Here is a 15,873-nt window from a genome sequence, read left to right as displayed (position 1 = left end):
GCTAAATTACTTGGAAGCTGGATGAAGTGGTACTTTCAGCAAATTTAAACTCAGCTCTGTACATGACTAAGTTTTAAGTGTTTATGATTGTAAGATAAATATTTTATACTTACAGCTGCCAACATGACTTTTCATTTCTAAATTTAAGCTACATATAAATAAAGAGAAAGACAAATGGAAGGGGATAAATACATGTGAAATAAGCTGATAGGTACACTAGCTTTTGAAAGCGTGTTTCCTTCATCTGGCATTTGCTAGGGGAGGTGTGGAGAAAAATACAGTGAAACCCCACTTTTACGCTTTTCAAGGGACTTTGTAAAAATGGTGTAAAATACAGGAAAATGCAAAATGTGGGAAATAATGTTTTAAGTGGTAAAAGTTACATATAGGATCCCCCTTTGCATTTTCGCACTTCATGTATGATATATGTACATCATAGGCTTTGAAATACTCGCCAAGGACTTGTTAATTATCTAATAAAAACCGCTGATGTAACAGGAACTGGTGATTCTCTGGGAAGTAGAAATGTTTTGCTTAATTTCATGCATCATAATCAATGTTTTTCGAAAGTCTGCAGCTGTCATTCATTATTTAAATAATGAAACACTGCACCAGTTACGTATTTATTCATGCATAGCATGATGCATTTCGAGAATTTTTTCATGTCAGATGCAAATGTTGATTATTACATAAGTATTTTTTGAGGTCTTAGCATATGTGTTGTTCTGCATGTCTTGCGTTGTAGTCATCTTTTTGAGGTTATCAGGTACTGTGTCTCCTCAATTCTGTAGAAAACCACACATGTGCAAACTCACATTGTTTGTGAAACACCTCAAAAAATACATATGTTAATATTGCACTTAGCAATCAGAATAAATTCTCAAAACATTTCTTGTTAAGCATAAAAAATATGTAATTGGTGCTGTGTTTAAACCAAAAACATTTGAATAATGCTAAGTCCTCAAAAGTGTCAACTAGCGCTACAAGTGGCCAAACGATGAAATATGCTAAATATGATTTGACAAAGGTGTCATGACGATCACAACAATCAGGAAGCTATGCATGTGCATTAGAGACAGTTTTGGAAATGGTCATAATATCTTGATTTAAAAAAACCTAGTTACTCCCATCAGCCTACACACTGAGTAATGCTTGGCAGCAGGAGATACAGCAAGAATTGTTCCAACTTTTATCCCATTTACCAGTTCAGATCCACTGAGTAGAGTGCCGTGGTGTCAAGAAATTTAACCATGTAACGTTTGTAAACATTACTTGACGACCAGTGCCATGCCAGCATCATTTTACATCAGTTTTTTCTCCACAAACATTTTTTCATAAAGAGTAAATTGCAGGAAAATTATAAATAGGTTAACACAAAATCGGATGAGAGTTAATATTGTGGACATAAGAAATTTGACAGAAGTGATTAAAAAACATCATAAATGGCAGGAAAACATTAATTCTGGGAAAGTAAATGTGGGGTTATACTAAAACACTCTTAGGATTAAGGAAGATATTTATGAAGAGCCCAGATCATGTCTCTTTTTTGTTGCTGAATCATACAGTAGTTTCCTTCATTACATTTGCACAAAATTTTCCTTTGTTTTTGCCATATGAAGTAACTGATTGTTGCAAAGAAAATGAGCAGTTATTATTTTTGTGTGTGCCATTCTTCTGTCACAAGCCAATATAATCTTGTTCTGCCTTTGAGTGTAGTTTTAAAATGAATATTAGATTTTGTACTAATTGTTTTTCTTTCTTAAAAAATAATCTGTTCATGTATCAGTATCATATAATTAACGATATTATGAAAAGGATAGTTGCTACTCACCATATAGCAGAGGTACTGAGTATCATGTAAATGAGATTTCTCTATTTTCTGTCTAGGTGTTTGCAATAAGAATTTTTTTATATTTGAATCACTGATTATTCATAGAGTTTACTCCTTACTAATCTACTGACTATTTATTGTACAGGAAATTGGAATTACTGATGGAACAGTGCTGAAAGCTGATGATTTCCTTCAGAATTACGAGCTTTCTATTACCATTATGCATAAGTAAGTAAGAAGTGAATGTTTGATTATGTAAAAATGTAGAATATTATGACTTAGCATCTGCTAGTATGTAGGTTCATGTTTGGCATAAAAAATATGCTGCTATTCGTCATGGCACATATTCTAAAAAGCTTGATGTGCAGCTTAATGTAAATGTCACCAGAAGTCCAAGTCCAGAAATTAAAAACATTATTCCTTTCCATTTAAAAATTCTATAATTTGTAAAATATGCCATATGAGTGAATTTGCAAACCAGCACATCAAATGAAATTCTTTCTAACTACTCTCAAACCTTTTCAGTAGCTTGAGGCGTCTCACATGAACTTGAAGACAATGAAGTATGCTGAGGGAAAGATATCCATCATTATCAACTGAATATTATCTCCAGTAATATGGACGTAATACATAACTTTCACACTGTGTTCTGTGAGAGTAACAGATGGGTCATGCAAAAGGGTCCTGCATCAACAGTGATGGACTGTGAACTCTGCACCATTTGTGCCATGTGTCCGTCAATGGATTGCAGTGATGTTAGTTGTTTCACAGACACAGCTGCCTGTTCTGCTTCATAGAGCAACGCCCTAAAATACACTACTGGCCATTAAAATTGCTACACCAAGAAGAAATGCAGATGATAAACGGGTATTCATTGGACAAATATATTATACTAGAACTGACATGTGATTACATTTTCATACAATTTGGGCGCATAGATCCTGAGAAATCAGTACCCAGAACAACCACCTCTGGCCGTAAAAACGACCTTGATATGGCTGGGCATAGAGTCAAACAGAGCATGGATGGCATGTACAGGTACAGCTGCCCATGCAGCTTCAACACGATACTACAGTTCATCAAGAGTAGTGACTGGCGTATTGTGACGAGCCAGTTGCTCGGCCACCATTGACCAGACGTTTTCAATTGGTGAGAGATCTGTAGAATGTGCTGGCCAGGGCAGCAGTCAAACATTTTCTATATCCAGAAAGGTCCGTACAGGACCTGCAACATGCGTTCATGCATTATCCTGCTGAAATGTAGGGTTTCGCAGGGATCGAATGAAGGGTCGTAACACATCTGAAATGTAACTTCCGCTGTTCAAAGTGCAGTCAATGTGAACAAGAGGTGACAGGATGTGTAACCGATGGCACCCCATACCATCACGCCGGGTGATACACCAATTTGGCGATGACGAATACACGCTTCCAACGTGCGTTCACCGCGATGTCGCCAAGCACGGATGCGACAATCATGATGCTGTAAACAGTACCTGGATTCATCCAAAAAAATGACGTTTTGCCATTCGTGCGCCCAGGTTCGTCGCTGAGTACACCATCGCAGGCACTCCTGTCTGTGATGCAGCGTCAAGGGTAACCGCAGCCATGGTCTCCGAGCTGATAGTCCATGCTGCTGCAAACGCCGTCGAACTGTTCGTGCAGATGGTTGTTGTCTTGCAAACGTCCCCATCTGTTGACTCAGAGATCGAAACGTGGCTGCACGATCCATTACAGCCATGCGGATAAGATGCCTGTCATCTCAACTGCTTGTGATACGAGGCCGTTGGGATCCAGCACGGCATTCGTATTACCCTCCTGAACCCACCGATTCCATGTTCTGCTAACAGTCATTGGATGTCAACCAACGCGAGCAGCAATGTCAAGATACGATAAACCGCAAGTCCGATAGGCTACAATCCAACCTTTATCAAATTGGAAATGTGATGGTGCGCATTTCTCCTCCTTACATGAGGCATCTCAACAACGTTTCACCGGGCAACGCCGGTCAACTGCTGTTTGTGTATGAGAAATCAGTTGGAAACTTTCCTCATGTCAGCACATTGTAGGCATCGCCACCGGCGCCAACCTTGTGTGAATGCTCTGAAAAGCTAATCATTTGCATATCACAGCATCTTCTTTCTGTTGGTTAAATTTTGCGTCTGTAGCACGTCATGTTCGTGGTGTAGCAATTTTAATGGCCAGTAGTGTATTATACAGAGTCATTCAGTAAGAAAGAACAGATTTCAGTTGTTTATTACAGACAAACTCTGAAAGACAGGAATGCATTGCACATGACCACACACACACACACACACACACACACACACTACGCTGTACACTCAACATTAGCACCATGAGTTGCTCGAGAAACATAAAAACCACAGTCCACTCATTTCATACATGAATCAACAGGTCCCTGTTGATTGAATCAACTGCTTCAACAATTCAGTTTTCGGCTCTTGAAGTGTAGCTGCCATTGGTGGTACAAGGACCCCCTGTTCATGTATGAGTATCATATAATTAACAATATTATGAAAAGGATAGTTGCTACTTACCGTGCTGACCTGGTAGGCCAAAAGCAGTATACAAGATCTTGCTGTCCAATGCAATAATGTGGGATGGTTTTTTAAGATAATGATCCACCTCAATGTGAAAGTGAAGCAGAGCTCTATCAGGCATAAAAATTAGATCAGTGGTATGCTTTTAAAGTTGAGTTCACAACAAATTTTGCATGCCAAGGTATGATATTGCTGCCAGTTTCCTCCACAAAAAAGAAAAGTCCATAAATTATGTGAACAGAAACAGCACAAAAAACAGTCACTTTTGGTGAGTCCCTTGTATGTTTAATGACGATGGCCAGGGTTTTGTGACCCACAAATTCTTACATTATGGCAATTTACTTTACTCGATAGATGAAATGTTGATTCATCCAAAAAGATGAGTCATTAGTAAAAAGTGTCCTCTGCCATATCCTGGAGAACTGAAATGCAAAATTCGTACCTTTTGTTACGGTCGCCGTTTGCAATTGGTGCAGTAACGGCACCTTGATGCTTCACATGCAGGTGTCGTTTCAGAACATGTTTGAGGAAGTTGAAGTTCCTGGCCTGTCCATCTTGTAGACTTCCAAGGGCTCTTTGTGAATACATCTCGGATGTAGTAGACATTTAAATCTGCTCTTCTCTTTGCATATGCAATCGACTTTAAAGAATTTTGCGCTCATGGGCTAAATATTCATTTGCTGAGTACAGGCTTGGCAACCCTGAGGTTCCTGAGCTGGGGTTGCTAAGTGCCACCAGTCTCCTGTTACTGTAAGCTCTGGGCATGCTTCAACGATCAGTGTATGGCGCAGCAGTGGAACATTGTGTGTCGCAGGGAATGGGGATCTTGGCTTGTCCGCCCGGATCGCGAGGATGGTGAAAAACTCTATAAAAAAACCCTCAATCTCAAGGTGTGCTGCGCACTAATGAGATGCCAGGCCGTTGAGGTGGGAGAGTCGTTAGCGGGCATCCACTGGGTAACCTGCCACACCTCCGTTGTATAAGGCTTACTCAGGCACGCAGGGCTCTCTCTGAGTGGAGCCTTGTTTCCTAGCTGCCCATGGGACCAAGATGAAACTCTCGAAATCATCATCTTCTCCTCCTCCCAGTGGGAAAGGTGTACCAACCCTCCAGACGAATGAGGGAGGCTAGCCCTCCTGGTAACCTGCCTCAATTGGATTATAGTAACAGGTCTCAAGGAATCATAAATCAGAATGTGATTTTGGTCATTAAGAGGAAGGAGGCAACGTTTGAAAAATTGCCCCCCTTCTAATATATCCATAAAGGCTTGGAAGGACTTGCTGAAAGCCTGAAGTCTATTGAATGGCTGTGGAATGGTTCCCTACTGATAGAGACTAATAGGGTAAAGCAGGTGGAACTACTTATGAAGACTGAAAAATTGGGTGAATATGATGTAACTGCATAACTCCCATAACTCTAGCAAGTGTGTGGTCACATGCTGTGACATTATGGATATCGACATAGCCGAACTTAAACAGGAATGGGCATTACAGGGGATAGTGGACATAGAGCAAAAGATGTGTATGAACAATGGAGTAATTGAGAAGAATGCCACCTTCATTGTGACCTTCAATTCTGCAACGTTGCCGGAACATATCATGGCAGTTTTCCTCCGACTTAGAGTTAGGCCTTACGTACCTAACCCTATGTGATGCTACAAATGTCAGCATTTTGGTCACACAACGCTGAGTTGCGGGGGTGAAGTGAGTTGTGTGAAATGTGGATAGGTAACTCATGAAGCTGGGATTGACTGTCCGTCTCCAGCAGTCTGCGTTAACTGCTCTGGGAGCCACCCAGTCTGGAGCCGAGACTGCCCTGTTCTTGCAGAGAAACGAAAAATTCAGGAACTAAAAGTCGCCAAATGAATCCCCTATGCTGAAGCCATAAAGGAATATAAGGCGACGAAACCTTCCGTCTTTACTACATCTTATGCTTTCATGGCGCAGAAACCTGTTCCTAAGGTTGACGCCTCGACACAAACATTGTCCAGTGTACAGCTATCCACCACCACCACCTGTACTTGCATGTGTACATGTCAAGGCAAAAGGAGTAAGGATAAAGCAGTCCAAGCAGCCGCCAGAGAAAAGACCAGCAACAGTTCTGTAGTGAGTGTCAAGAAGGCACACAAAAAACACAGTGCCTCTCAATGCCCCCTTTCCCCCTCACCCTTGAAGGTACAGTGTGTAGGGAAAGGTTCACGACAATCAGGTCAAAAGCTGTTCCCAGCACCGTCAGATGTCATTCTTTCACATGTGACTGATGAGGAGGACATCATGGAGTTACATGCCTTTTGGATCCAGGCAGCCCCTCCACTCCCCCTCGCCTCTACAAGTGCTTCACCTCCGCGGTGCAAAGATGGGGGTAAATTAAAACCACATTGATAAAATGGCTCCCATCCTACAGTGGAACTTCCAGGGGTTCAGGATGCATGTGCAAGAACTTCATCTCTTATCTCAGAGTAGACCACTGTGTCTGTGTCTCCAGATAGTCATTTCCATCAATGGTGCTCCCCTGACGTATGAGGTTATGTACTCCACAAAAAAGACGACCTGAGTGGAGAGAGCTAGAGGAGGCGTAGGTATTTTCCTCAGTACTGACTACCACTCCTCCTCTCTCTCTCTCACTTACAACAACTTTACAAGCAGTTGCTGTATCAGTGCACATGCATCATCTGTTGACAATGTGTTCCCTTTACTTGCCCCCACATGATGCACTTGATGAAGAGGCCCTAACCGACCATATTACACAGCTCCCCCACCCCTTCATCCTCTGTGGTGATTTTAATGCACACAATGGGCTTTGGGGCTCTGCATCTACTTTCCCCCAGAGGTAGAGCAGAGAGGCTTCTTGTGTCATCATGAGCATACTTGCTAAATGGGGGACACAACACTCACTTCTGCACAACTATGGGTTCGTTCTCTGCCATTAGTCTCTCTCTTTGCTCTTCAGGTCTTGCTCACACTGCTCAGTGGGAAGTGGTTCACCTGCCAGATTGGGTGGAACCCAAAAGGAAACCACCGAGATGGGTGCTCGATAGAGCCGACTGGACAACTTATAGCCAGTTGGCCCAGTTTGGACATTGTGCGAATGTCTGGATCATATTACCAAAATGGTCCACCGTGCTGCTGCAGCATCCATTCCACAGTCACGGGACAGCAGAGGAGACAACCTGTCCCTTGGTGGAGTGCCAAATGCTGCTCTGCAATCGGTACTGGGTGTGCAACTCTGCGTAGGTTCAAGTGTTGGCCAACTGCAGAGAATCTTGCAGCATTTCAAGTGGCGAGGGCAAAGTGTTGCCAAATTATTCGAGAGAGCAAGAAGATGTCGTATCAACAGTTCCTGAACCCCATTAATTGTTCCACCAAAAGTTATGTTGTGTGGGAGACCATTAGGAGAATTTCTGGGCGAGGAGGCAGGTGCCCCGTGGCTGCTGTAATGGAGAACGGCACTCTCCAAACCAAATCCGCGAGACATTGCCCAGACTATGGCGGCATATTTTGCCACAGTTACTGCAACAGCCAGTCAGGATCCAGGTTTCCAGCGCCATAGAGCGGTTGCTGAGAGAGGTGTAGTTTGGACTTCTGATCCACCTCTGATGAAGATTACAATTGCCCATTTTCCATGTGGGAGCTGGATTCTGCATTGTCTGCGGCTCGTGACACATCCCCTGGTCATGACAGGATCCATTACAGTATGCTGCAGTACCTCACAAGGCGAAACAAAGATATCCTCCTCACACTATTTAATGCCATTTGGGCATCAGTTCACTTTCCTGGCTCATGGCATGAGCCAATTTTAATTCCTCTGTTAAAACCTGGGAAAGACCGCACAAGCCCAAGTAGTTACCATACTAGCTGCCTGGGGAAGACCTTGGAGCGGATGGTCAACCGCCTCCTTGTCTGGATCTTAGAATCCAGGCAACGCCTTAGTCGCTTTCAGTGTGGTTCAGGAGGTATTGCCCTCCTGGAGGCAGCTATACTACAGGCTCTTCTACGCTGGCATCACCTTCTCAGTATATTTTTTGACATTGAGGTGGCCTACGATACTACTTGGAGGCATCTTATCCTGGAGCAGCTTCACCAATGGGGTTTTCGTGGTTGTCTTCCCATTTTTATTCAGTCCTTCCATGATGTTTTAGATACCGAGTCGGTGATGCCCTGTCTGATCGCTTTGAGCAGGAGAATGGTGTCCCTCAAGGTGGCATTTTATGTGTGACTGTCTTTGCCGTAGCTATTAATAGCATTACAAGTCCAGTCCAGTGTTCTTTGTCTGTGGGTGACTCCTCTGTGTTTAGCTCTTCTTCAAGTCTCACAACGAAAAACACGTCAGTTTGCAACAAACTTTTCGACGTTTGGATGAATGGGCACAGAAGAGTGTTTTTAAGTTTTCCACCATGAAGTCTGTGTGTGTTATTTTTAGCCATTCTCGTTCCATTTTAAACTTTCCTTAGTGGAGGATGAGGGACACTGTCCTTACTTTTAAGGACACAGTGGGGTTTCTGGGCCTCATATTTGACTCTAAGCTTATGTGGTTGCCACATCTTACAGACCTGAAGAAACAGTCACTTAAGGCTTTAAGTATTTTAAAACGTCTTAGCCACAGTACATGGGGAGCAGACAGGACTTGTCTGCTCCGGTTTTACAGGGCATATACGCGATCTCTGCACAACTATGGGTGCAGGGTGTATGAGTCTGCAAGGTCCTCTTGTTAAAAGATGTTGGACTTGGTGTACAATGAAGGGATTCAATTGGCCATTGGGGCATCCAGAACAAGCCCCATACCAAGTGTCTGTGCAGAGGCTGGTGAACCGCCTCTTTACGTCAGGCGACTGCTATATATGGTGCACTAGACATATAAAACACTGTCCACACAATATACACACATCTACCATACTGTTGCTCAGCCTCCATTGGAAAGGCTTTTTCGTAACAGGCAATGAGGCCCTTTGGGATTTGTGCACAGGTACCTTCTAGAGATGGGTGTGGCCAGTCTTCACGTTTTACATTACAGTGGGGGCAGATTTCCACCTTGGCTTCTGCTGAGGCTCAGACTTATTTTAGACTTTACGAATTTTAAGAAAGATCGTACACCAGATTTTACATTTCAATCTCTGTTTCTTAACATTTTAGATATGCATCATGGTTTCGCAATAGTGCATACTGATGGCTCCAAGCAAGGGAGTTCTTCGTCGTCTTGACATTTTCTCAAAAGAGCTCCATGCGATCCTGGAGGCACTGGAGCAGATGCCTCGTATTCAGGGCAAATGGTTTCTCATTTGCTCAGATTCCCTTAGTGCCTTACAATCGTTACAGCTGGTCCGGCTGATATATGACCAAATGCACTTGCTGCAACAACAGATAAGCAGGTGTCATTCTGCTGCGTGCCAGGTCATGTAGGGATATTGGGAAATGAACAGGCTGACTGGGCTGCCAAGGAGGCCTGCAGAGGACAGGATGTGGCACAATGTCCTATTCCCTTGCAGGCTGTCATTTCTGTGGCACAGTGTCCTATTCCCTTGCAGGCTGTCATTTCTGCGCTACACAGGAAGTGCATGCAGTTGTGGAATGAGGAGTGGCTGGCTGTGATGGCCAACAAGCTACAGTTGGTGAAGTCAACAAACCAGCCATGGCGTTCCTCCTATCAGTTGCTCAATCAGGATGAAGTGGCCCTTGCGCATCTTAGAATTGGGCACTGCCGTCTCACAAACAGCTTTTTACCAGGGCGAGAGGATCCCCCGTTTTGTAGTGCTTGTGGTGTTCACATCTCTATCCGCCATTAATTATGTAGTGCATTTTATATCGTGATGCAAGGGCAGAAGCAAATGTTTGTGGGGATCTGCCTTCTATTTTAGCTGATAATGAGACGAGTGTGACTAAGGTGTAAAAGTTTTGTGATGTGACTGGACTCTGGCCTAAACTTTTAGGCTGGAAGTTTGTGTTTTGCAGAGTGGCTGGCTTCTCATTTTTTGTTCTTGTGATCAGCCAGCCACGTCCATATGCTGTATTGTTTTAGCTCTTTATATCACTTTCTTCCTGTGTCGTTAATGTTTTACTACTGACACAATACTTCGTTCTGTGGTTCTGTGTGGGTATGCACTTAGTTTTCCAACAGAACTGTGTTTTACGTGCTGTTTTATCTTCCTGTTTTGTGTGATTTACTGACACTCATTTCAATCTCTTTTTCATGTGGGTGCTAAAGACCTTGGTGTCGTTGCACCCATACAAACCTGTCCATGTCCATGCTCAAGAATTTTGCGTCCCAGTCATAAAACTGCTTGTACAGAGGTGGCTCCTTGCTGAATTGATGGCAAAATGCACGTTTCACTTGAACAGTGGATTGATTTTACAAAAATTCCAACACACAAAATGATTTCTCTTGTGGCGCAGTTTTCATGTCGCTACAAGCAAGCAGACAACAGTATCAAAACTTTGAACACTCCTATGTCCAGTGACATACTTCTGTTCTTTCTTTTTGAACCACCCGGTACAGTTACAACATTCTGCATAGTTACTGAAATAGGAAATCCACCCTACAGTGATACCTGTTTACAGTGATTTTTCGTTTGTCCATCATTGTATGTGCCAGTGGAAAGTAATCGGACTGTAATTTGTCACCTGAAGGGTTAAGTATTCAAAGGATGTAATGTTATTCAAGCGGTATCCAACATACACTATGGTGTTCAAAAAGTAAAAGCTGTGATAATCAACACGGCCTCCAACCTTATTGGGCAAAAGTAATTTCAAGTAAATGTTAATAAACAAAGCAAACCATCTGCTTAATTGAACATCGCTCCCAAGAGACCGTTTGTTTGGTAATCAGACGTGAAAGCAGCAGCACACTGTAGGATGTAAGAGCAAAATAACTTGTCAACAGAGTTGATGACGGCAGTTTTAGTTTAATGGCAACAAACTACTTTACACTAATGTCTATTGCTTGCTTTAGTGTGACCGGCCACTGTGGCCGTGCGGTTCTAGGCACTTCAGTCCAGAGCCGCGCGACTTCTGCAGTCACAGGTTTGAATCCTGCCTCAGGCATGGATGTGTGTGATATCCTTAGGCTAGTTAAGTTTAAATAGTTCTAAGATCTAGGGGACTGATGACCTCAGATGGTAAGTCCCATAGGGCTCAGAGCCATTTGAGCTTTAGTGTGTAAAGAATAATGCCAATTACAATGCACCACTCAACTGGGGAAAAGTACTGATAATTTGGACATAAGGTGGCCCAAAAACTTCACTGTTGAAGGACAGCAATTTTGATATGGTTACCAAGTTGTTATTTTAACTGAAATGGACACTAATGGTTTTCAGAGATTTTATGTAAATCTTTGCATTGCGCTGAATGAGTTGTATGTGGGGATCCTGGTTATGTTATAGTTTAAGTAAGATAAGACCACTCGTGATTTTAAGAGCACAAATAATTCTGTAATAATTAAGTTTTGTATGAACTTTCACTGTTTAACTGTCTAAGACTTTGGGATGTGGGATTAAAACTGTTCTGTCTCTCAACACATTTCTTGATTAACTTTTTCAGTAGTAACAATGTACATAACAAGGATATGTACATAAAATCACTATTTACAAATCTGTTACACCAATGTAACTGTTCTTTCAAGTTATTATGGTCTAGGCTTTTTTTCTGTAATCACAGTCTTCTAGTAAATTTTAGATCTTGAGAAATGATTTTAATAACCTCAGAGTGAATATGTAATTCAGTATTCTTTTACTATAGATTCAACTTATGAACTTTTACTACTATATGGATCACATCACTTGCAGGACTATTTGCAAAACCTAATTCTGTTCCCAGAATGAGATTTTCACTCTGCAGCGGAGTGTGCGCTGATTTGAAACTTCCTGGCAGATTAAAACTGTGTGCCCGACCGAGACTCGAACTCCGGACCTTTGCCTTTCGCGGGCAAGTGCTCTACCATCTAGCTACCGAAGCACGACTCACGCCCAGTCCTCACAGCTTTACTTCTGCCAGTATCTCGTCTCCTACCTTCCAAACTTTATAGAAGCTCTCCTGGTTCGCAGGAGTCTCGGTGGGGCACACAGTTTTAATCTGCCAGGAAGTTTCCTATTTCTGTTATTCCACAAAATTTTGTAATTCTTTTAATTGCTGTAAATAATTATTTAAACACTTCTTCGTAATAGGAAAACTCTGAACAGTCTTGTAACAGGAACAGTCCTATCAAGGTGAGCGACTTAGGATAAAACACAGTTCATGAAACAACATTAATCACTTATTTAAACGCTTGTACTAACACTGGTCCATCCATGCATTTACAAGATTACTTACTACTTTGCCTGAAGATGGATGCAGCAGTGATAGAACAAATCCATATGATGCAATTGTGGCTCTTCATACAATATGCTCTGTAAAATACCTTCTTGGTGTTGAAAATGCAGATTTTATGGCAACCCAATAAATGCCATGATACACTGGTTAGTAACAGTTCTCATCCAAGGTATAAGTTGTACTTTTCCAGAAATCTTTTTCTCATTGATCACTCGAGATGTTGACTTGTTGAGAGCTAGCTACTGACTGTATGCACCACAAAAACTTCTCACACTATCCCAGCTTTCACATTCCTACATAAATCTTTTTGTTGTGGAAAGACTTCCCTCCAGCTATTCTATCCTATTCAGTTCTACTTTCTCTAAGCATGAACCAAATGGTTCAAATGGCTCTGAGCACTATGGGACTTAACATCTGAGGTCATCAGTCCCCTAGAACTTAGAACTACTTAAACCTAACTAACCTAAGGACATCACACACATCCATGCCCAAGGCAGGATTCGAACCTGCGACAGTAGCGCTCGCGTGGTTCCAGACTGAAGCGCCTAGAACCGCTCGGCCACACCGGCCGGCAAGCATGAACCAGTTATGTACATGAAGTAACATAGCTTCATAAAAGATATTTACAGAATATTTCCAGGTTACATCAAATTACAGAATGAGAAAAAAATATTTACTTACAGATCAAGTCAAAGGTGTTACAGTATCGATAATCGACATACTTGTTTTTAGCTTGCTCGTGGTTTAACAATCATTAGCCAAATTTTTATGGGTTCGTTAGCAGTAGCTTAAAGAAATTCAAAGAAGTTTTTCATTTCATGATATTGTCACAATTATTACAATGTGCCCTATTCAAGAGTCTTGATGATCAGCAGCGATCTTGTAATCTGAAGGGACTAAATCAGTCACAATTACAGTGAAACGCTGCTTTTACACTTTTCAAGGGACTTCAAAAAAATTGGGTAAAACACAGGAAAATGTAAAATGTGGGAAATAACGTTTTAAGCTGTAAAAGCTACTTATGGGATACCCCCTTGCACTTTATGTATGATATATGTACATAACCATCATTGAAGACTTGTCAGGGTCTTGTTTATTATCTAATGTAGATTTGCTATCTGATAAAATCTGCTGATGTAACTGAATCTGATAACTGCCTGGGAAGTAGGAGCATTTCACTCCATTTCATATGTCTTAATCAATGTTTTTGAAAGCCTGCAGCCACCATTGATTATTTAAATAATGAAATGCTGCACTAGTTACATATTTCTTCATGCTTAGCATGATGCATTTTGAGAATTTTTTTCTCATTGTCAAGTGTAGATACGTATTAAAGTATTTTGTGTAGTGTTTGAATATATATTTTTTGCGTCTCTTTCACTGTAGTCATCTTTTAGGTTATCAGGTACTGTGCCTCATCAATTATGTAGAAAACTACACACACACACACACACACACACACACACACACACACACACACACACACACACACTATCACTCACATTGTTTGTGTAACATCACAAAAAATACATGTGTAAATACTGCACTTGATTGCGAGAATAAATTCTCGAAACACGTTTTGCTTACCATGAATGAAATACATAATTGGCACTGCGTTTAAAATAAAAAACATTTGAGGAACGCAAAGTGAATGACGGTGTCACCTAATGCTCCAAGTGGCCATACACCGAAGGTTGTCATGATGAAACTGCGTTTGCGCAGTAGAGGTACTTTGGAAATGGTTGTTATTGGTCATGATATCTTCATTCGAATGAAGCTAGTTACTCCCATCAGCCACCACACCAAGTAGAATTTGGCAGCAGCAGGAGATACGGCACGAATTTTTCCAACTTTTGCTTGTAAAGACTACTGGACGGCCAACATCTAAGCCAGCGTCATTTTTTCATAATGCGTAAATCGCAGGAAAATCATAATTATGTTGTCGCAAAATCAGGTGAAAATTGACATTGTGGGCATAGGAAATGTGACGGAACCAATAAAAAAATGTCGTAAACGGTGGGAAAACGTTAATTCCGGGAACGTAACAGTGGGATTATACTGTATTTTTAAGTGCCCGAAGCATTTTTTAATGTTTTATTTGGAAGGATATATATGTATTCCAATGATATTGGTGTTTATAGTGTGCTGACTAATAGTGAAATAACCTTACATTTCAGAATGAAGTATTAGAATTTTAATTTTTTATTTTCCAGAGTACCAGGCAGGGATGACCCAGAATTTGAGGTTGTTGCTGACAAAGACTCTCTTAAGCCAAAGGAAGAAGACCGAACGAGTGTTAATGGTAATTTTTACACATCTCTTGTTATTCTCAAGCTTTTACGTATTACAGATACAATTTTAATGCAAGGCTTCAGACAACTTGTTCTGTGAGCAGACAATGAGCACAGGCCTGTGAGCAGCAAATACTGTACTCCCTCCATCTCCGTCATCACAGCACAGGGTAGGGAGTGGAGAGCCATGTGGAGACTTGAGGGGGTATACCACATATTTCGCCGCTTAATTAATTTTGCAGTGAGAACCATCTAAGTCACTGTAAATGACATTTCACTGCCATAAGTTAATCAAAGAAACTAAAAACGTAATGCTACCATGTAATTTTATTATTAAGTAGTTACATATATCTCATTTTACTTAATTAGCCATTGCAGTGTAATAATTTTTAACCAACGCTTGCACTCTCGATCTTCTTGATCTTCTTCCCTTTTACAAGAGTGTCTATATTCGATAAAATCATTTGTGTGCTTTGTAGACATAACATACAGTTCACATTACGATGAAACAATGAGTTTCTCAAATGCATTTTATTGTTCTTCGTTGTCGAAAAAAGTCATTCAGGTGTATGTGGAACCAATCATTGATATTGTCCCTGCTGCTACCTTGTGTTAAACAGGAAATTGATCCCAAAGGAAATGCTTATAGGAAACTAGACTGTTTCTCTTGTTTGTCTTTATGTTGTCTGTCATATTGCAGGTCAATTACTTCAAGCTGCAGATCACGTGTCATCCATATTCACTGAATATGGAAAGGAAAACATGAAAATCACCCTCTAGGGGTTTAACATTGTTAAATCAAAAGTGGAATTCTTCCTTAGAATTACATGGAATGTGTGAATAGTGTTCTAAGTCTGTTAATCCAGTCCTTCAATGAAAACAATTTTGGGAAGTGAA

The 15,873-nt window shown here is 41.3% G+C and overlaps 1 protein-coding gene across 1 annotated transcript in view; it reads left to right on the top strand.

Annotated features, from left to right (window-relative positions):
- LOC124788190 (SUMO-activating enzyme subunit 2) overlaps positions 1–15,873 on the top strand; it is a 130,859-nt gene that overhangs the window by 99,648 nt on the left and 15,338 nt on the right. Inside the window, exons 10-11 of the mRNA XM_047255356.1 lie at positions 1,977–2,059; positions 14,899–14,987. Of these exons, the coding sequence (XP_047111312.1) occupies positions 1,977–2,059; positions 14,899–14,987 (172 nt within the window). The remainder of the gene's footprint in view (positions 1–1,976; positions 2,060–14,898; positions 14,988–15,873) is intronic.

This window comes from Schistocerca piceifrons, chromosome 3 (assembly GCF_021461385.2).
Source record: "Schistocerca piceifrons isolate TAMUIC-IGC-003096 chromosome 3, iqSchPice1.1, whole genome shotgun sequence".
Lineage (NCBI taxonomy): Eukaryota > Metazoa > Arthropoda > Insecta > Orthoptera > Acrididae > Schistocerca > Schistocerca piceifrons.
The sequence above is the reverse complement of the archived record's forward strand: the minus strand, read 5'-3'. Positions and strand labels throughout refer to the sequence as shown.